Consider the following 21,075-nt stretch of genomic DNA (forward strand, 5'->3'; position numbering starts at 1 on the left):
CTACACTTGGGCCAGAAAAACCCGTACTCGAAAAACCCTTTTCGCTCAGCTTAGCCTTATCCCCCTCTAGGGAGATTTTAGTGATATGTTGTAGTATTCTTAACATATCAAGTTAAGAGGGCGAGGCCCCTAGCAATGGGAGGAAAGGGGAGTGAGTTACATTTAAAATACAATGAAATTGAATGCATTAACACTATATGCAAGATATTCATAAATTCAATCACATGATTCTTAAATCTTGTCCAATATAAAATATCAATTGTAGATATGATGCATTTTTATTCTGTTTTATCTGTTGCAACATACTAAACATGATCGTACTCATACATTCCGTTAAAGTAATAAATTTCACATTGAATAATTAACAAATTATAGACCAATATATAAAAATTTAGAATACTCCTCTTAAGAATGTTGACATCGAAGATGAAACTCAAATCTAATACCTTCAAATCTTTAGCACAATCATCGTGGGAGGAGCAAAAGTTGTCATTCTTGAAAAGCGAATTTAGAAATTGGAGTTGGTGGGTATATAATTCCAAGTTCATAAGGTTGCTTACCACAAAAGACATTTGCGAAGATTATGGATTTTGTCCCCCCATTTTCTTAATAATCTGGTTCACTCCCTACTGTTTTACATGTGACAACATAGAAATATATATTAAAAAAGAAAAAAAAAATTATATAAACACCACCACCATAGACATAAAGGTAAGAACACAATGATGTATAAAGCATGTTTAGAAAATTAATTAGAAAAAAGAAATGTCACTTTTTGGACCACTTACATATTACTGGATAATGACATCATCAATGATAAATTTCATACAAAAAAGTATAATTAAAATATAAAAGAAATATTTTAGAATTTTAAAGTGCACCATTGAAGTAGTTCCTGCAACTGTATAATAACAAACATTCACGGTTGCCCATATTTGGAAAAATACATATATAAAAACTATGCTGGCTGCAACAGAATATTTATACTAAAATAGGGGGAAAAAAATCACGATTATTATTAATCCAAAACTGCATGCTAACATGTCCCCAAAAAAGCAAGTATACTATGGGAGAGAAGAGGTAGAAAAATATACTCCCCACAATTTCATGGAAAAATGAGCGAGGAATTAGAAGATTCTAGAGTATAGAATAATGCTACTTGTACGTAATGAAATTACATAATAATTTACATACAAATAAGGTATAAAAAATAGAGTGGAATAGTTTCTTTTTATTTGATTGAAGAAATTCTCACTCAATCATATATCACTATCTCGTGTGTATGTAAATCATTATGCACATGTAATACAATATTTAGAGCACATCAAAAATTCAGGATTGAAAGAGAATTGTAAGCAATAAAATATAGACCATTGAACAGGTATCTGAACTCTTGGATTTTACAATCAACAAAATTCCGAGTGACAACTAATACATTTATACATGCCCCGGATGGCTAGAACCTCGACAAATCAATTACAACACAGCCATCAACCAGTTGTCCAGGCAAGTAGAAAACAATGTCACAATGAATAATAAATAAATAAAAAAAGAAAGGAAAAGTGAAATCCAAGAAGCTAAGATATTGAAGTGTTCATGGATATATGATTTACAGATGGAAAACGGGCCCGAGAAAATTTGAATGTGCAGCTTCACCACTCATAGATATCTAAATCTGAAGATCGTCCAACGAGAGTTCATTTGCAGTCAACAGCTTCATTTTCTGCAGCCGAACAGATGTTGCAAAATCAGATACATAAAAACATTCATTTTCTTTTTTTTCTGCATGGATTGGGACGAATTTGATTACAGAACAAATTAGAACATGATTCTTATACAATTTCTTATGTTTGTCAATATTTCTTCCTTCCTCCCTTCTTTTATCTACATATTTTGTACAAATATTTGCATGCAATATGATATGTCTGTATATTTAAGCATACATAAAACTTCCATATATCGTAAAGGACAGTTATAAAAGATATAATTTAACGTTATAGTCATAAACAAGAAAAATCAACATTTGTTAAGAGTTGAGTTCTATGTACTTCTTGTATTCGGCTTGTATCCTCACTAATGCGTTGATAGAATATGGACCCATTATCATAAAATATATAATTTCAAGCTGTCAAAAATTTGGGAGTTCATAGAGTTGTGGACGAGGTCAACTGGAGAAAGGAATGAAGCCAGCCTTACCGTAATAAATCTTGGAGGATCATCAAGACTGGATGAGCCTAAGATAACTTCCCGCTTCAACTTTGTTGTTAACTTATGACAAACCCGCAACTGAGGATAAAAAATAGTTTCAGTAGAGAGAGAGAGAGAGAGAGCGCATCAAGACGTAATACCTCAGATCGTGTTGCCCCACCAACAATGAATACAAAAATACGTTGACCCATCTGCTTGAAATCACTAGACGCGTGCCTCAAAATTGAATCACTGCAGAAAAGCATAACTAATTGAAATACTGGAGTACAAAATTAAAATAGACAAAAGGATTGATGGCTTTGAAGATTGTAGTAGTAATAAAATCTTTATATGTGGTTCTAATAGATACCAAACTATCACAATAGTCAAATTTATATGACTACATTAACGTATAGAATAAAGTAAGAAATTCTCCACAGCCATGGGATGCATATACAGTTTATTTGGTTTCCCTTGGATTACTTTGATCTAATTCTCCACTGTTTATTGGTTAAATGTTTGCAGAAACAAAACTGAGTCAAATTATATTAGAGTCTATTTCTGACTAATTTATGTTAATTAGTTTATTACCTTGTATAGGCTAGCTAATTATCACACAAAATCAGAACTAATTCCCATTGTATATTTTCCTTTTATAGCTTTGTACCATTCTATAAATTAAAAGGTAATACACTATTGCTTAGTAACCTTAGACTATATACTAGACATCTCAATATACACATTACCGATGGTAACATTCTTCCTATTTCAGCTATATGGGGATATATCACCTAATTTGTCTAATGTTTTGGTCTCTCCTAATTTATCAACTAATATTGTATCTGTTGATCAACTTGTTAATAACAATTGAACTGTGACCTCTTCTTCTAGTTGTCATGTGCAAGATCGGGAGTCCGGGAGGACAATCCTGAGGAGACCTAATGGGTGACTTCTCTTGCCTATTTCACCAAAACCTGTTTCATCTTTCTCTTTTATTTGTAATTCTACTACTCATATTTTTTTACTGGCACAAGAAATTGGTTCATCCCAATTCTAATGAGTTACAACATTTCTTAAATTTCGGTTTGCTTGGTAATAAGAACGTTGCTTCGGTTTCGTGTCTCTTTCTTGATTGTGTTTCATGTAAACTTGCTAAAAGTAAGATATTACCGTTCCCGCCTCATGGTTCTCATGCTTCACATATTTTCAATATTATTCATAGTGATATTTGGGGTCTTACACTTGTGGTATCTCATGCTCATAAATACTTTGTTACTTTTATAGATGAGATATTTTAGTTGATTCACATGGTTTATTTTTTTCATACAAAAAGTGAAGTTTTTTCTATTTTTAGGCCTTCCCTGCTTTTATTAAGAACCGATTTTCCTCCTCAATCAAAATCATACGATCTAATTTAGGAGGTAAAGGTATTATTTCTCAGCAATCCTGCCCCTATACTCCTCGACAAAACTGGGTGGCAGATCGCAAAATTCGTCACCTTCTTAACATGGTTAGAACTCTTTTGATTAAGTCTTCTATTCCTTCTCGATTTTAGTGTAAAGCTTTGTCTACTACTGTGTATCTCATAAATCGGATGCTTTCACCTACCCTTAATAATGTCTCTCCGTTTTATGAGTTCCTCGGTCAACATCCCACATATTCTCATCTCCGTCCTTTTAGGTTTATATGCTTAGTTCATTTATAACCACATGAAAGGACAAAACTCACACCGCAATTTGTCAAGTGTGCCTTTCTGGGATATGGTGGGACTCAAAAAGGATGTTTGTTATAATCCTAAGACACAAGAAGTTACGATTTTTGGTAATATTGTTTTCTTTGAAAAACAGTCTTCATCTTAGAAAATGTTGTTCCTACCTCTGTGTTCTCTGTCTTGCTTGATTTTCATACAGAATCCTCTCGGTACAAGTCGGGTCTTGTTTTTATTAGCAGGGATGCCGCTCGAGTCACTGTTTCGAAGCCTCCTTCTCAGACGATTGTCTTCCCAAGCCTTCCCGATCCTTTAACTACGACATTGATCCTTCACCAGATGATCTTCCGCCTCTTGTCACTCTTTGTCATACAGAACGTGTTCCAAAACCACCGAATAGGAATGGTTTTCTTTTCCCTCCCATAGCTCTATGTCTACTACACTTAACTCGATTTCCATCCCTCTCTCATATAGACAGACTATGGAACAAGAGTGTTGACAACATGTGATGAATGCAAAACTTGAGATCCTTGAGGCCAACCAAACTTGGGATGTTGTACCATGTCCGGCGAATGTTAAACCCGTTAGGAGTAAATGGGTATATTGTGTCAAACTTCGTTCTGATGGTTTTCTTGAGCGCTATAAAGCTCAGTTGATCGCCTTGAGTAACCGTCAAGAGTATCAAATCGACTATGTTTAAGACTTTTCCTCCCGAGGCTAAAATGACCATAGTTCACCTCTTGTTATCACTTGCAACTTCTCGGTCTTGGTCTTTATATCAGATAAATGTAAAGAATACGTTCTTACATGGTGATCTTAAAGAAGACATGTTTATGAAACTTCCATCTGGTATGCTGCTTCCCTCAGCTGACTCTGTATGTAAGCTCAAGCGCTTTTTGTATGGTCTTAAACAAACCTTTAAGCGTGGTTCGACAAGTTCTGCCACACTCTTTTGGATTTTCCTTCATTCAAAGTCAATATAATGTATTTCTGTTTTTACACGAGTACTGTTAGGATCATTTGTCTATTAGTATATGTGGATGATATTATAATAATGTTGATTGAGCTGGTTGACCTGGTTCTCGTCAATCTACTACTGGATGGTGTATCTTTCTAGGTGATGCTCCATTTCCTGAAATGTAAGAAGCGAGATTGTATTTCTAAGTCCTCTACTGAGGCCAAGTATCACTCTACGTCCGCTGCATGTTCTGAGGTTGTGGGGTTGCACGTTATTCTTGGCAGAACTTGAGGTTTCCCAATCACATCCTACGCCTCTCCATGTTGACAACTTTATTGCTATTCAGATTGTAGCTAACCCTATGTACCATGAACGCACCAAATATATTAAAGTGGACTGTCATTACATTCTAGAAGCCTATGATTCTAAGGTCAGCAGTCTTCCCTACGTCCCTACGTTTCCACCACCCATCAGATTGCAGATATATTCACTAAATCTCTTATTTGACCTAGTCATAATTTTCTCGTGAGCAAATTGATGCTTATAGACTCACCATCATCAATTTGAGGGAGGGTATTATAGTTTATTTCCGGCTAATTTAGGTTAGTTAGTTTATTACCTTGTATAGGCTAGCTAATTATCATACAAAATCAGGATTAGTTATATTTTCCTTACATAGCTTTGTACCGTTCTATAAATTAAAAGGCAATACACGAGAAAATATATTTAGGAAAAGTGATCAATTATACTTAATTGAACTGGAACTAAACCCCAAAAAAAGACCTTGTTCAGTGCAAGTTGATTTGGTTTTGCATTTCAGGCCAATCCTGAACAATATACAACTAAGACAAAGTAGGGTTCACGAACATCACTTCTTCACAGAATTGAAGTCCCTAAAACAAAATTTTCATCTAATCCATTATCTTTTAGGAATGCGAGAGAGAACAAGATTGAAGTGTTCTATTTTGAATGTATACAGTGTGCAGTGGTGGTGGTATAGATGTTCTAAAGATTATTGATGGTGGTAGCACCAGCAACAGTGGGCGCTCAATTGGCAGAAGAAAGCAGTAGTGTCTTATTGCATAGTCTTTCAAAAACTACCAACAACCTAAGGCTTGCTTTTCAAAGATTATTTTAAAATAAATTTTCCCCAAAAACATTTTCAACCACACATTCTATGGGACCCATAAATTTTCCCCACTTTTTAACAACTATACTCCCAAAAAGAAAATCATTTTTCCCTATGTGACTAACAACTTCTAGCTTTCAAATTCTAAAAACCAATTTCAAACAACATACCTGGAATACCCATCATCAGAGTTTCGAGGACGGGCCCATGTTGCTGTCCGCCTTGATCTCATTGAATGAGGAGCTGGAATTTGACCCGTCCTCAACGATGCTGACTGAGATGTTGCATGGAAAGTTGGACTAGGGTCATTCATACATGGGTAGTCATCCTTTGATAGTTCTGCTTTACTAAGTTTTTCAATGAGTTCCTGTGCAGCAACAAGAGCATCAGTTGAATATTCAAATAATTTAGGCCAGGCGGAGCCTCAAGTAGAAGGGAAAAGGATAACACATGGTACTCACATGAGGCTGCATTTGCTCCATATATAATGAACAAAGGCACTCAGTACAAAATGAACAAAGCACGTGCCAGAAAATCACAACTTCAACAAGGTCTAGAGCATGGGCAAGGATAAGAAAAAAGGAAGATACAGACCCCAACATGGTAAAGGTAGAATTAATTAGGATGCCAATACTTGAGAAGGAAGCCATTTACAGATGTTAAATGTATGCATATAACAGGTGGGTAGGTCAGTTAGGGCACAGATAGATGATAACCCCTTCATGCACGAGTTGATTTCTCAATCCCTTTGTGGGTGTGGACGTTCTTGCATTTGAGTTGGAGGGGCAAGGGGGAACTGAATGGGACATCCATATGTCAGATTTCAATTCCTTCAAATTAGTAGTGAGTTCCCAGTTTCTACTACCGATGGACTTGCTAAACATCAGTATGAACATTTGATAGTATTCGGATCTAAAATTAAGTCATGAAAGTTCCGTAATTGAGGATGAAATCAAATCAACACCACCCTATGTTTCATGATGCAGAAATGACACGTCCACTTTATAGTTTAATATGATGGGTACCTCTATAACAGGGTAAAAGCGAGACAGTTGCCAAGCCACTTCTTCACCAGGGCGGTCTTTTCTAGCAGCTTGCTTCTTCTGCAATTTCAAAGGCAAAAACTTCATATCTGTTGGCAGGGTTAATCAAACATCAAAATCAGTTTAAACAATCAATCAATACCTTGTGAACGTCAAATTTAAGAGAAAATGGTATAATTGAGCTTTTTTTGGTCTCGGATGATGCCTCCAGCAATCTCATATTATACACAGCATTTGTATCCTCTTCTGATAATCTTGCCAACTTCAAGAAATGCAAGATGCGTATCAAGATGTTAATTATGTTATCTCAAAATTGAAGATAAATTAAGAGAATGACCGCTTAGATAAATAGACTTAAAGAAGTTTGCATTCACAAGTCATGCAAATGATTGTGAAACATGATAGAAGTGTGAGAGGTATACTAAAATTTACATAGGCATGCCAAAATTTAAATGGTTTGACCTCGCTGTAAAAGACTTGAATTTCTTGACTCTATAAAAGAGCAGTTCTAATCAAACAGAGGCTTAAAAATTCGAAAATCTATTAAGGGATAAAATTCCACATCGAATAATAAACCAATTTATAAAGTTTTGGACTACTTCTCTTAACAAGGTCGACCGTTTAAGATAGAACCCAAAAACTTAATATAGTATCAGAGCCTATTAAATTCTAACGAGCAATTTAATCCAATTAAAACTCAATAAATGAGCGTACGGATTTCAAAATTGGTCTGCTCAAACGAGCCACCATCTTGTGGAGGCATGTTAAGGGATAAAATCCTACATTGAATAAAGATGAAAAATCTTCGATATGGGATTTTATCCCTTAACAAAATCTACCTCTCAAGGGATTCAAAATAAATGATATCAAATGCCAATTCAGGTAAGTAAATTACTGGTAGCAGTAATGGCCTTAGGCAGGTCAATAATAGCGCTAACCTCCATGAGTTTTGCAATTTTTCCATCTTCAAACTTCTCAGGATAAACAGCTGCGTAGATCATCAATAGCCGTAATTTATGTTCCCGTGTTACATCCTGGGGAGAAAGCAATTGCATTACTTCTTACATGCAGCAATCAATATGCTGAGGATATTATTACACAAATAAAACCATTCTCACCTCTTTCGTTCTCAGAAAATTGATAAGATCTTTGGTTCCTGCATCTCCAAAAACAAGGTCCTGCTCTATTTGTCCGAGTTCTTTAAGCCCCATTTCACGGATAATTTTGTTAACTTTTCCAGCAATCTGAGCTAGTGAAGTATGATTAGCAAAAGACGAATTTCCTTAACAATTCTATCTATGAAAATATACTGTTTGTTCCCAAACCATTTGTTGCTTAATGAAACTAAGTCCTATTTTTAGTAAAAAAAAAAAAACTTGAGCCAGTTTTACAAGTCATCAACCGGATCCTTAAACATAGCCCCTGTTTGGGCTCCATTTTAATGACGTTTTAGGGAAAAATGTATTTTGGAATAGTGATTTTTTTCAAGATAACTAGTTACAAAAAAAAAAAAATAAGGTTTTGGGTTTATGTGTTATAATATTTATTGAAGGATATGCGGTTGAAAAGAAGAAAGTGAAAAATGCATTAAAATTAAAATGAAGGCTAAACAGGGGCATACATTGTACAAACTGCACAGTTAATTCATATTTCTTTTGCAGCTGCTATTAAAAATGTATCCTCAAAATGACTAAAGATGACATTTCCATGCATATTATGATCTGAATTGAACTTAAACTATTAAAAAACATTTTTCAGTAATCAGTTTTGCTTATCAAGTAAGGATTGTAAACGGTACGAAGATAGTAGGATACAAATTCAGATCCCTTCTCAAATAAAAAACTACAAGAAGATTTTTTTTTAAATATTTTTTTAGCATTAAATTGAATATCATAGGAACAACCAAAGGAAACCTTGCCTGTTAAGCTCCAGAGATACTTTTTAAGTCTACCGGCAGGTATGTTTTTCAAACATGGGACAACCAAGGCTTGAACATAAGATGATCTAGTTACTGCCATCACAAATAACTAACCATGTTGCAGATTCCACAAATTAGAAGCAAATTTGGTGGTTATTTTTTTCCATATTTCTTGGTTTTATTATTGTCAACATATAATTTGTTTCCTGGTATATAGAATTGGCATATATCTAAATTTGGTAGATATCCCTAGAATAAAGGATCATAGTGTGTACCTTGGTCCTATAAATAATTGTATTCAGACGGAGTTAATTATAAGATTCATTTATCGTTCTCTATTGTGGCCTATCTTCTCTCCCTCTCCCTCTCCCCGACTTTATGGTATCAAAGCCAAGGGTCATCTGAGTAGGTGAAATGGTCAAAACGGCCATGACTAGTTCACGCAGAGATGAGGATTCGATGTTCTCCACAGGGACTCCTGAACCTATCTCTTCAAGGGTACCCACCACTCCTAAACATCTTCCTATGGCCACTCTCTCTTAAAACTCCTCCCTCCAAATTACCACAACACGGTTGAATGGCAAAAACTTTCTCCAATGGTCACGATGTACTCTTATGGTTATCCGCGGTCGATGACGTTTGGGATATGTAATTGGAACCACAATAAAGCCGACTAAAAGTGATCCAGCCTACGCAATGGACGCACAAAATTCCATGGTGATGGCTTGGATTGTTAATTCAAAGGAAGAGGATATCAAAGAATCCTACCTATATTATTATACAACAAAGGAACTTTGGGACACCCTTATAGTTGCCTTCTCTAACCTAGAAAACTTTGCCCAACTGTTTGAACTCGGAAATAAGGCACGAAATTTACATCAAGGAGACCTTGATGTCACGCAATATTACAATGCTATGAGCGACTATGGCGGGAAATTGAGATGTTCGTCCAAATCGATTGGGACACACCAAGAGATGCTGAAAAATATATGAAACAAGTGGAGAAGAGAGAATTTATGATTTTTTTGGCTGGGTTAGTACCCGAATTAGATGTAAAGGCAGATTACGGGACATCAAACCACCTCTAATGATTGATGAACTTTTGTTGAGATGCGATGTGAGGCCAGCCAGAAACACATCATGCTTGGAAACTCCAAGCAACCTTCTTTGGAAAACTCAGTGCTTGCCATTCGTGATCAGGAACAATCTCGGGCAAACAAGAAAAACAATTCATGGTGCGACCACTGCAAAAGGACAAATCACTCCATTGATCGGTGTTAGATTCTACATGGCCAACCACCAAACATAAAGCAGTAGACCCGTATTGATGGAAGACAAAATCAGGCTAGTGAAGAGATTCGGGCACGTAATCCCTCTGGTTTCCAGAGCGCTACCGGAGCTAGTCCAAAGATGTCCGAAAATGTCTCCCTGTCACTCACCAAAGCCCAACTCGAGCAACAATATAAACTTGTTACTCCTACATCAAGTGCAGTACCAATCTCCAGTTTATTGGCTGAAAGAGGTAATTTTATTTTAGCATTGATAAGAGTAATATTAAACAATGGGTTATTGACCATGGAGGTACTGACCATAAGACGGGCTGCAAGAAATTGTTTCACACATACTCATCATGTCCTAGACACTTTAAAGTAAAAATAGCAGATGGGTCGCTTGCCCGTCACTGGATGGGAACTATTAGACTTAGTACATACGTTGAATTAAAATCAGTTTTACATGTTCCAAACCTTTCTTGCAACCTTCTCTTTATTAGCAGATTAACAAAAGATTTGCATTGCAGTATCAACTTTACTGAATCGTTGTGTATTTTTCAGGACTTAACTTCAAGGAAAATGATTGGCAATGCTAAAGAACTTTGGGGACTATACTACTTGCTGGAGTACGCCAACTTGAATAAACAAGCTCAATGCAAGTTGTGAATCTATCCTTAGAGAACAAAAAATAATGTTATGGCACAATTGTTTAGGTCATCCTCGTTTCTCGCATCTTAAGTATTTATTTCCATCTTTGTGTCGCAATAAAGATATTTTTCAGTGTGATATTTGTCAACTCGCCAAACATTCTCGCTCTTCACCCTCTTCTCATGATTATAAATCTTCGTCATCGTTTACTTTAATACATAGTGATGTATGGGGGCCTTCTCGAATTAAAAATATTATCGGCAAACGTTGGTTCATAATATTTACAGATGATCATACGGGATTGTGTTGAGTTTACCTATTAAAAGATAAGTCCAAAACGGCACAAATTTTTAAAAAAATTTACTCTATGATCGAATCTTAATTTGATGCAAAAATCAAAATCTTTCGAACTGATAATGGATGAGAGTACTTCAATCAAGTCTTCGGAGATTTTCTCGCTAAAAATGGCATCCTACACCATAGCTCTTGTATCATTACCCCATAACAAAATGGAATAGCCAAAAGAAAAATCGTCACCTCCTCGAAACTGCTAGAACACTTATGTTTACTAGTAGGGTCCCTAAGCATTTTTTAGGGGATGCGGTCCTTACTGCATGCTACCTTGTAATCAGAATGCCTTCTTGGATACATAATTTTGCAACGCCATTAACTGTTTTGTCTAGCGTGTACCCGCAAATTCGATCCATTTCATCTATACCCCTAAAGGTGTTTGGATGTATTGTCTTTACTCATATCCATGACCATGAACGTACCAAGTTGGACCCTAAGGCTCCAAAATGCATGTTCTTAGGGTACTCTCTCACTCAGAAAGGTTACAAATGCATGGTATACGTGCCTTCATCCGAACAGGTGGCAAACTTATTAATGCATGGTATACATCCTCACTGCATGCTACCTTGTAATCAGAATGCCTTCTTGGATACATAATTTTCAAACTCCATTAACTGTTCTGTCTAGCGTGTACCCGCAAATTCGATCCATTTCATCTATACCCCTAAAGGTGTTTGAATGTACTATCTTTACTCATATCCATGACCATGAACGTACCAAGCTAGACCCTAAGGCTCCAAAATGCGTGTTCTTAAGGTACTCTCCCACTCAAAAAGGTTACAAATGCATGGTATACGTGCCTTCATCCGAACAGGTGGCAAACTTATTAACAAAAGGTTTGTTTTAATCCCTTGTTCGAAAAATGGTGGACAAGCTAGGACTATTTAACTTATATCGACCAGCTTGAGGGGGAGTGTTGAAGATTCCACGAATTAGAGGCAGATTTGGTGGTTATTTGTTTCCATATTTCTCAGTTTTATTATTGTCAACATATAATTTGTTTCCCGGTTTATAGGATTGGCATATATCTAAATTTGGTAGATATCCCTAGAATAAAGGATCATAGTGTGTACCTTGGTCCTATAAACAATTATATTCAGATGGAGTTAATAATAAGATTTATTTACCATCCTCTATTGTGGCCTATATTCTCTCTCTTTCCCCGGCTTTAAATCATAATTGTAGTTAGAAATACAAGAGACTCACGTCAACATGAAGCGAGAGTTTTTCAATTTGTTCACTATATTGAGGCAAAGCTTGAACCATCTTTTGCAAGTCCCGAGTAGACAAATCACCAGCATCTCTGCATGAAAATTAATGCTGAGTGAGAAAGAGTGACAGTAGCCAACAAGCACTACTAAAAAAAAGAAGCAAAACCAAGCCAATATACGAAATAAAATCCTAAAGCTAGCAACAAGAAACTGTAACTCAATAAATGAAAATGTGTGGTGATTTAATAAAATTTTAAAAAAAACCAATTTACATGCAAACCTATGATATCGGGAAATTCAATGAATAAAAGTCATTAAATGCAAAGCTATTGAATTGAAATAATGAATGAAAGTCATTCACAATGCGTAACTCAGGCGAACCTTGAACTGTGGATTTGTGCAGCTTTATTTTTTGATACGAAGTTAGTCATCTTCTCATGCAAGCGTTCACTAGCCTGACAAAACAACCATTGACCAGAGAAACTTCATAACTCTTGAAGAACTAAAAGGGAATAACAAAGAATTTGTGTATTCTACATACGTCAGCTATATGTGAATGGCGAAGCTCTAGCCAGATTGGGTCATGATCCTCCAAAAGGACGTCTTTCTTCTCAGGAAGACCACCTGTTCTGTTTGAAACCTGAGCAGTATCATTGCTCGACATAAATTGGCTGTTGGATTATATGGACAACCATGCAACTATGGAGCAAAAAACTTGAGTCTTACCTCATGCACATACTTATTTCCTTCCATATTAAGTAAATCATGGCACATGGCATCATATGTCCATTCATGTATGATTGGAGCAATCTACATATAAAAATAAATAAGTTAAGCATGATATTATTAAATTGGATTTCACGGCCCTATGCTATCTACACACACACACACACACATATATATATATGACAATAAAAACCTGGTCTATCGATCTATCCAGGATGAGCAACTCGCATGTCTCTGACTGAGGGAAGTTTGGGAGGTTTTTGTATTTCATGAGACAATTCCAAACACCAGCAGCAAGTTTTGTAGGAATTAGATCACGAAATGTCGTCATTGTGTTAGGATCAAGGGATTTGGCCGCACGGTAGCGCACTAAAGGAAACTCCTGTCAAAGGATAACATTATGCAAGCATTGGAGACTTTCATGAATATGCATGAACTATGGGTCAATAGATAAGCACTTAACTACACACCCGCAATGATGCAAAGACTGTAGCTATGCGGATGGCCATCGAATTCAAACATGCATCGCCTTTACGAGAACTTTCTTCCTCCCCAAAGAGTTCCTCAAGAGCTTTCTCATTATCAGTTATAAAACCCTACAGTAACAAAAATATTGTTGAAATTTTCTGCTACTTGGGCACCACACAATAGAATGAGATTAAAAGAGTAGCAAGAAGAGAGAAGCAAAAAATGTCATCTAAGTGATGAGGGACCATGCAGGGGAAGGGTAAAATAAGCATGGGTAAAAATTTAGCAACTAGGTCATCAGGATAGTACTTTTGACTAGGATCGGTTAGGGATCTTGCAGATCAGATCGTTGGATCAAATAAAGGATTGCAAAGTTCTACTAAATATTAATAATTAAAATACTAAAAATAGATAAACGTCAAATGTTCTTAATGAGAAATTAATAACTAACTAAAACCAAACAATAAAACTGAGGTTGCAACTACTTTACAAAGGTCCATAATTGAGAATACATAATATGTAAAATTAATAAACTTAAACACAATGCGAAGTCAAAAAAATAAATTTTAAAACACGTCAAACATCAGAAAGTAGTTGCAACCAAATAAAGACAAGACTCAGCAGGACAACATACCTGGCTATCTATGGGAAAATACTCCAAGTTCATCTACAGATTTGAGAACCAAAATGAGAACAAAACTAATTACAAATCTAGCACTAAAAAAGAGATAGAATATCAGAAAAGATTTTGGATGTAAATATAACCTCTCTTAAAGCACCAGTGCGAGACATAACACCTCTGTCTCTCTTTATGTGATTAACCAATTCTCGGGTAACAGGTGAACTGAAGAAGACAAATGCCCTAATAACAGAACAAATAAGGGGGGAGAGAGAGAGAGAGAATCATATCAGGCTCGAAATTATTTCCCTGCTGGTTCAAAAATAAAAATAAAAATAAAAATAAATAAAATTGCAAAACAAACAAGACAGACAGAGAAGATACAAAATACTTGGCATACTTTCTGTACAATGGCGATTTTCCAGACATATCAGAAAGGAACATGACAACACTGCATCCAAAAAAAAAATGATGGATGAGGGGAGAGAGAGGATAGAAGAAATGAGAAAATTTGCATTGCTCAAATTAAATTTAATAGGATACTTCTATGAAACAAATTAAAATGACTTGGTAACCTTTCAACATTTTAAATGTTCTCACATGCACATATGCATAACTTTCCAGGGAAAGAAAGCTTGGTAACAGAGAATAAGAGGCTTAAGACGTCTGTAATGACAGAAACTCCCAAAAAATTGATATCGGAAAAGGAGAAATTACATTCCATCTTCTGTGCAAAAACTATGCTGCTCCATAGAAAGATCTCAGCTAGTATTTCTAATCCATCCAAATACAAAAAGCTATATCCCAAAAAGCATACTGTTAAAGGACTATATAATCTCCATCCTTTCAAACTACCCTAAGCTCATTAGAAACATTTCATCCATTGGGGAAGTAATTGCAAATCTAGTCCCTTCCAACTGAAAATTATATACTCCTTTTTTTGTATAAAGAAAAACAAAAAAATTACTATGGTAGGAACAACCAATTACAAAAATGAGAAGATGTCAACTATTCCAATAGCAAATTCCTTCGCAATAGCATATTGTGTAGAATTATGTTAGTCTCTCACAAGCAAAACATAGATATTAGATTATGTATTTGCAGGACTTGGTAGTAAGAAATTAAGCCCTCATTTGACCCCATTATTCCCAAAATACATTTTTCTTCTTTTCAACCACACATTCTTCAATAAAATAACATTACACGTAAATCCATGACTTTTCCTTATTTTTTAACCACATATTCTCCATCAATCTACTATTCCAAAATGCATTCTTAGCGAAAAAATGGGGCTCAAACAGGTGCTGAGAATTGCACCCTCCAACCCATAATTTTAGCTTGATTTAAGAGAAACGAACTTTATGCATAGTCTAATAACATTGAAATTTGAATTGTACTTGTCAATTTGCGCTTATTCTGAACTCAAATTTTAAACGCTGATTAACTAATGATTGCTTCAATCCAATTGTCTTATCACTTATGTTGGGCATAAATGGAAAGAATAAAAACATTCAATTTTCTGAAATGAGATAAGTTTTTTTGACATGTATAAGAAAGCAGAGTGCAATAGCACTCGAGAGGAAAATAGACGTGAAGAAACCCATAATAGAACAATTGTTGATCGGAAACCACCTTAAATAAAAAATCAGGAGGTGGAAAGACAAGTTGTAGATTATATTCAAGCATGACATACAAATTTGCTAAAAAGGCCTTTGTGTGCATCCACTTGAAATTGCTTTCAAGATAAGTATATGCAGGAAGATTTTAATGCTAAGAACATGCTAGGGCTGCATCAGAATTGGGGTGGCTATCTCAGTTTTTCAAGCCAAACTCAAAAGTATTACCAGCACAAGGATGTTGAACTAGAAGTTAGAAAAGAGAATTACTTCTCTTTAGTTGGCTGGATGAAGTATACAGCATCCATGGTTGGTAGTGGCTGCCTTCGCTTGTATATGTCTTCCACCACTACAGGCAACACATGAAATGATAGCTTCTCGGTCTTAAAATTAATATTCAAAAAGTGCATGTTAAAGTAAAAGCTGGTTCAAAACACAAGCCATTATGATCAGGTGTAGATAAAGTCCTCCTTTGGATATAATTTATATGGGTCAATCAATACCAGTTCAGGCCTTCCAAAATCATTTAGGAACTTTCCGTGAAAGGAAGACATTTGCGTACAAACAACTGAAACAAAATATTTCCACAGAACATACAACAGAAGCACTCTGCAGTACTGAAAACTACATATTAAATACAGAAATGATCTATAATTTAGACATGTAGAAAGGCTACCTGCAAGGCTGTGATCTTAATGCTGGGACAAGTTTTCTCTAAAGGTTCACAAAAAAATACCGGGGATGGATAAAACAGGAAAAATATAAGAGATACTGATGAAGAAGGCACCATGAACGTCACTTCTACTGGCAGCTAGGTGGCCAATGTCATTAAAGAAAACTAGTAGATCGGGCAAGGCCTGTGCACCTCAGGAAATCATTGAATAGTTAATTCGTAGCAATTGTGTTAAGTCATGTCATTTGAACCTACATGAACACTTCTTCCAAAGTTTTACATTCAAAAGTATCTAGCTAATAATGCCATTAATCATCACAATAAGGAATAACTGATCAAAAAAATAAATAAATAAATAACTTATCTATCTGAAATTAAATTTTCTTTTTGTCATGGTACCAGAAGCATTTCTACAGTAGCATGATAATTTGGAACAAGATGAAGAATGTAAAGCTCAGAATACCATACACCACTTAAAGATTGTTAACAATTTGTTGAATATCATTTACAAGCTACATACAATTGTAATAAACATGGTAAATTGCATCACAGTAGCAGCAGGCAAGCACAACACCATGCAAAAATAGGGTGAAGAGGAAAGAAAGATACAGTATTTTTTCCTTAGACAGGCCTTTCATATCTTACATGAAACTCCTTCGTCAGTTATATCTGACATCTTGCATGCATTAGAGATTATTTTAAGAGTAACCTTGTCCATGATGAGTACCTGCAGGTCAAAGTGTCAAAACTGAAGGTTGGTTTTCAAGCAAACAAAAACAACTAGCAAGAGAGAGAATCATATGAAAAGTAAAAATTGAATCATATAGGGCTTCTAAAAAAATTTTAATGTCCAGTGAATGCATTTGGGATTGGCAGCAATATTCTTTGAATGGGACTAGAACTTGACGAACTCGGACAAACAACTTGACATCAGAAGAAATGCGTCTGATATTAAAGAACTCTAACTAATCACAAGAACAGGAAAATTAGCTCAAATGAGAAATCAGTCACAAAGATAACTTCTGAATCAAGCCAAAGGATCTTTTATTTGGTGGATATTAATAGTTGAATGTCAATGGTTGATCACCGCCCCCAGGAGGGGCAATAAACCTCAATGAAACTTCTAATAGTTTTCTAGTTATAACTTAGCCCACTAGCTACCACCTTTTTCTGAAGTGGTCATGTCCTCAATTTCTATCATTTTACCCATTAAGCTACCTAATGCACCTCATTTTCTTCCAAAAACATGAAAGATGCTCTTTCATTTTATTTTGTACAGGTTGTGTAGGTAAAAGAAGATAAAAACAGTGTGTTACTCAGTCAGATGCATGGTTAACATTTAACTAGATGGTGACAGATTTATATCAGTCTAGTGAACTTGGGCATATGGGCAACATGAGTATCTGGGGTCGCAGAAGATTACTAGGATTTTTTAGATTAAAGCAAACAATAAGGCACTCTATGCACAAAACAGTTTCTTATTGGATTGTTGGCTTGTCCTGACTTAGCATTGCTATATGTTGGACACGCCCTGGAAGTCTACTAAGCCACTGAACCCACTGCTCAAACCTGAATCTTCAAATACTAAAAGACTTCCATATTGAAGAAGCTTATACCTTCCAACTTGATTTTGAATCCCCTGTTTTGGTCGATCGAAGCATTTCATTTAATAATCCTGCAAAATGCATTCTTATCAATAGGTAAAATAAAACAAAAACTTCATATATCTCAATTACCAAAAATTGTAACAGTTTATAGATCTGAAAGTGCCCATTAACTTGCAGTAATTAATATAAACAATATATGAATATGACCTCAGATATATAATTTCAATTTCTGAGAGTGAATTAGTACCCAAATGGTCATGAAAGCCAGAAAAAATAGCATAAGTCACCGATCGATGTATATGGAGAGTACTTCTAGACCACCGCACTTAAATTTAAGGTGTAGGAAATTTCAAATAAATTGGCAACCTTTTCGAAATACCAAGCCAAAATATTCATCGAAATTGAAACCCTCGCCATTGTTTTCAGGGTTAGTGTAACGACCCGGATCTCTGTACCCAAGCCGTTAGCTTACGTACTGTCCGCTTTGGGTTGGCCTTGGAGAAGGTCATGAGTTCCAATCCTGGGGGACGCGACAGAAAGCCATGAAGGGTAAGTGGACGCAAGGTCCACCCAAAGCGGACAGTACGTAAGCTAACGACTTGAATACAGAGACTCGGGTCGTTACAAAAAAAAAACGCAACTTGCCCAATTGGTATCAAGATTCAACTTAAATCTTACTTGAGGGGAAGGTCATGAGTTCAAATCTTGGGAGACGTCACGGAAAGCCTTGAGGGGTAAGTGGGCGCAAGGTCCACCCAAAGCGGACAGTACGTAAGCTAACGATTTGGGTACAGAGATCCAGGTCGTTACAGTTAGCCATATATATTAGTATATTTGGTAAAAGTTGTACGCTATAGCAATCTTACAATCATGAGATACATTCTTTAGCATTTCTTCAGTGGTTCACAGTTTCCCCCCTGAGGAGCAAAGAAGTTCAATAATGATAACCCTGATTCACCAGCTAATGATGATATATTATATATTGTCAAAGAACTTCGGGTGAAATTTTCTAATAAACGAATTTGTGTATTCTCCTACAGTTTGTTTTCATTGGAATAGTAGCTGATCTTTCACAATCCTCATCAAATAGTGGAGAAATACAAATTATGCTAACTATCAAAGAGGAAATAACTATGACAAACTACGTCTAAGTCGTTTTCACAATAAACTTGGAGATCTAAAAGGAAAAAAAGGAAAATGTAATACAGTAAGCCAAGTTTTGCACTCAAGGACGAGGGATTTATGATTCACTGTAGTTACCAAGCTGTAGAGCACACATACCCACTACTATTTGACATTATTTTATTGCAATGTACATGAACAAGTAATAATAAATTTCTCTTCTTGATTTTTATCATGTTAATCATGGAACTACCTCTCTAGCATTCACAAATACTCTATTTAGATATTCTTTGCTAACTCTCCTGCATTTGAACTCCTACCGTACACCATCAGAAAGTTTGAGCACGCATGTTTGGTACATGTTTATAATTTGTTTATACTCGGTAAAACCATTTTTTATCCACGCATTTCGCGGACCCATATGTAATACCTACTTATTCACTACTCATTTCTATATATTTATAATTTAAACCAATTATAAACAACTCCCAAACATGCATAGGTCGTCCATTGCTTCGGCAAAATGCTCTCCAACACAAGATATAACATAACCTCTCACTGCATAATGCTATGACGTTTTTTGAACCATAAGTTTTGAATAAGAACACTAGGACTGAGTTCTATCTACGAAAATTACAACATTATAACATTTAAGTTCTCTAGAGAAACAAGCTTGTGTAATAGCTAACATGAAATAATTTTAAAAAAGAAAAAAAGAAAAAGGCAACTACAAAAAACACAACAACTCCACTGGTTTATCACAACAAATAAATCATGCAATAACACAAACCATTAAACCATTTCCAGTTAATTAAATTAGGTATATACAGCTGAACTGAATCCATAACAATTCCAGTAACTCTATATGCATAAAACATGGCAGAAATACGAAAATGGACTTACTGTCACGGGTAATTTGGCGGAAGTTCTTATACTCGCTGCCCTGAGACGAGGTATCCGAATCAGACATCGACATGATTATACGAATACCTTGATATCCCTCAAGTTGTTACTTTATCTTTTTCCCTTTGTGCCAATTGATCGATCAACAAATTCGTACAATTTTCGTTGATCAAAATTTCTGAATTTTATTGTTTTAGAGAGAGAAACGGAGAGAATGACAGATATTTCAAAAAGGTGATGTAATTATGTGTGTATATATATATATATATATATCCGGGTTTCGTGCGGGTTGACCGTTCACGCCTAATTGTTGAATTTTCTGAAACTAGAACGCGGAGGGTCTAACCGGGTACCACCGTCATTGAATGGTAAGTGTGAAATGGGGAAATGCGTTAAGATGGCCACCACTGAAAACGAAATTGTCCAAATGGCTTTTGACCGAAACGGGGAAAAGAAGAGAAATTTTAATTATTTAAAATCATCAAAAGACCATCTTACCCTTAAGTTGTAAAATGGAATCGAAGAAGAAGAATTGGGAATTTTCTTTTCATTTCAATTTACGCGTGACAATCCTCCGCACCTCCTCTCCTTCAAATTGAAAACTCTCTTCATCTTTCCGTTCATCTCCTCAGACATTTAACTCTTCTCCTTTAAGTTTAACGCCATTTTTTTATCATTCTCCTTCATAATGCATTAAATTCCTATGTGTGTTTGTCTTAGATTTAAAATCTCTTATTCCATTTGGGATTTTAAAATCTTATTATTCTATTTAGATAGATTTATAGAAGTTTTAGTTGGTGTTGACATATAAAAATTCAGCCCAAATCGAACAGCCTAGAGAATAAAGCCCAATTGGAGGATCCCCAAATCAGATAGCTCAAAGAACGAAATCCAATTGAACGAATCAAGGTGAATGC

General features: G+C 35.6%; 1 protein-coding gene across 4 annotated transcripts; it reads right to left on the reverse strand.

Moving 5' to 3' along the window:
* Positions 1–1,338: 1,338 nt before the first annotated feature.
* Positions 1,339–20,510, reverse strand: LOC111392701 (SNARE-interacting protein KEULE-like). Of its 4 annotated transcripts, none has more exons than XM_023018098.1 (21): positions 20,159–20,510; positions 18,143–18,201; positions 17,172–17,253; positions 16,124–16,202; positions 14,629–14,688; positions 14,384–14,480; positions 14,253–14,285; positions 13,621–13,746; positions 13,344–13,532; positions 13,151–13,234; positions 12,966–13,064; positions 12,806–12,879; positions 12,420–12,516; positions 8,144–8,269; positions 7,964–8,059; positions 7,168–7,287; positions 7,008–7,085; positions 6,153–6,349; positions 2,349–2,439; positions 2,197–2,286; positions 1,339–1,723 (listed from the first exon to the last, which is right to left on the reverse strand). In XM_023018098.1, the coding sequence occupies exons 1-21, from the start codon at positions 20,229–20,231 to the stop codon at positions 1,670–1,672; spliced, it is 2,004 nt and encodes a 667-aa protein (XP_022873866.1). In that variant the 5' UTR covers positions 20,232–20,510; the 3' UTR covers positions 1,339–1,669. The 4 variants fall into 4 exon arrangements, with proteins under 4 accessions (XP_022873866.1, XP_022873867.1, XP_022873869.1 ...); XM_023018099.1 differs by having other exon boundaries at positions 14,638–14,688; positions 20,159–20,508; XM_023018101.1 differs by lacking the exons at positions 16,124–16,202; positions 18,143–18,201; positions 20,159–20,510 and having other exon boundaries at positions 14,638–14,688.
* Positions 20,511–21,075: the final 565 nt, after the last annotated feature.

The sequence above is a fragment of the Olea europaea genome, unplaced genomic scaffold (genome assembly GCF_002742605.1).
Source record: "Olea europaea var. sylvestris unplaced genomic scaffold, O_europaea_v1 scaffold963, whole genome shotgun sequence".
NCBI classification, from domain to species: Eukaryota; Viridiplantae; Streptophyta; class Magnoliopsida; order Lamiales; family Oleaceae; genus Olea; species Olea europaea.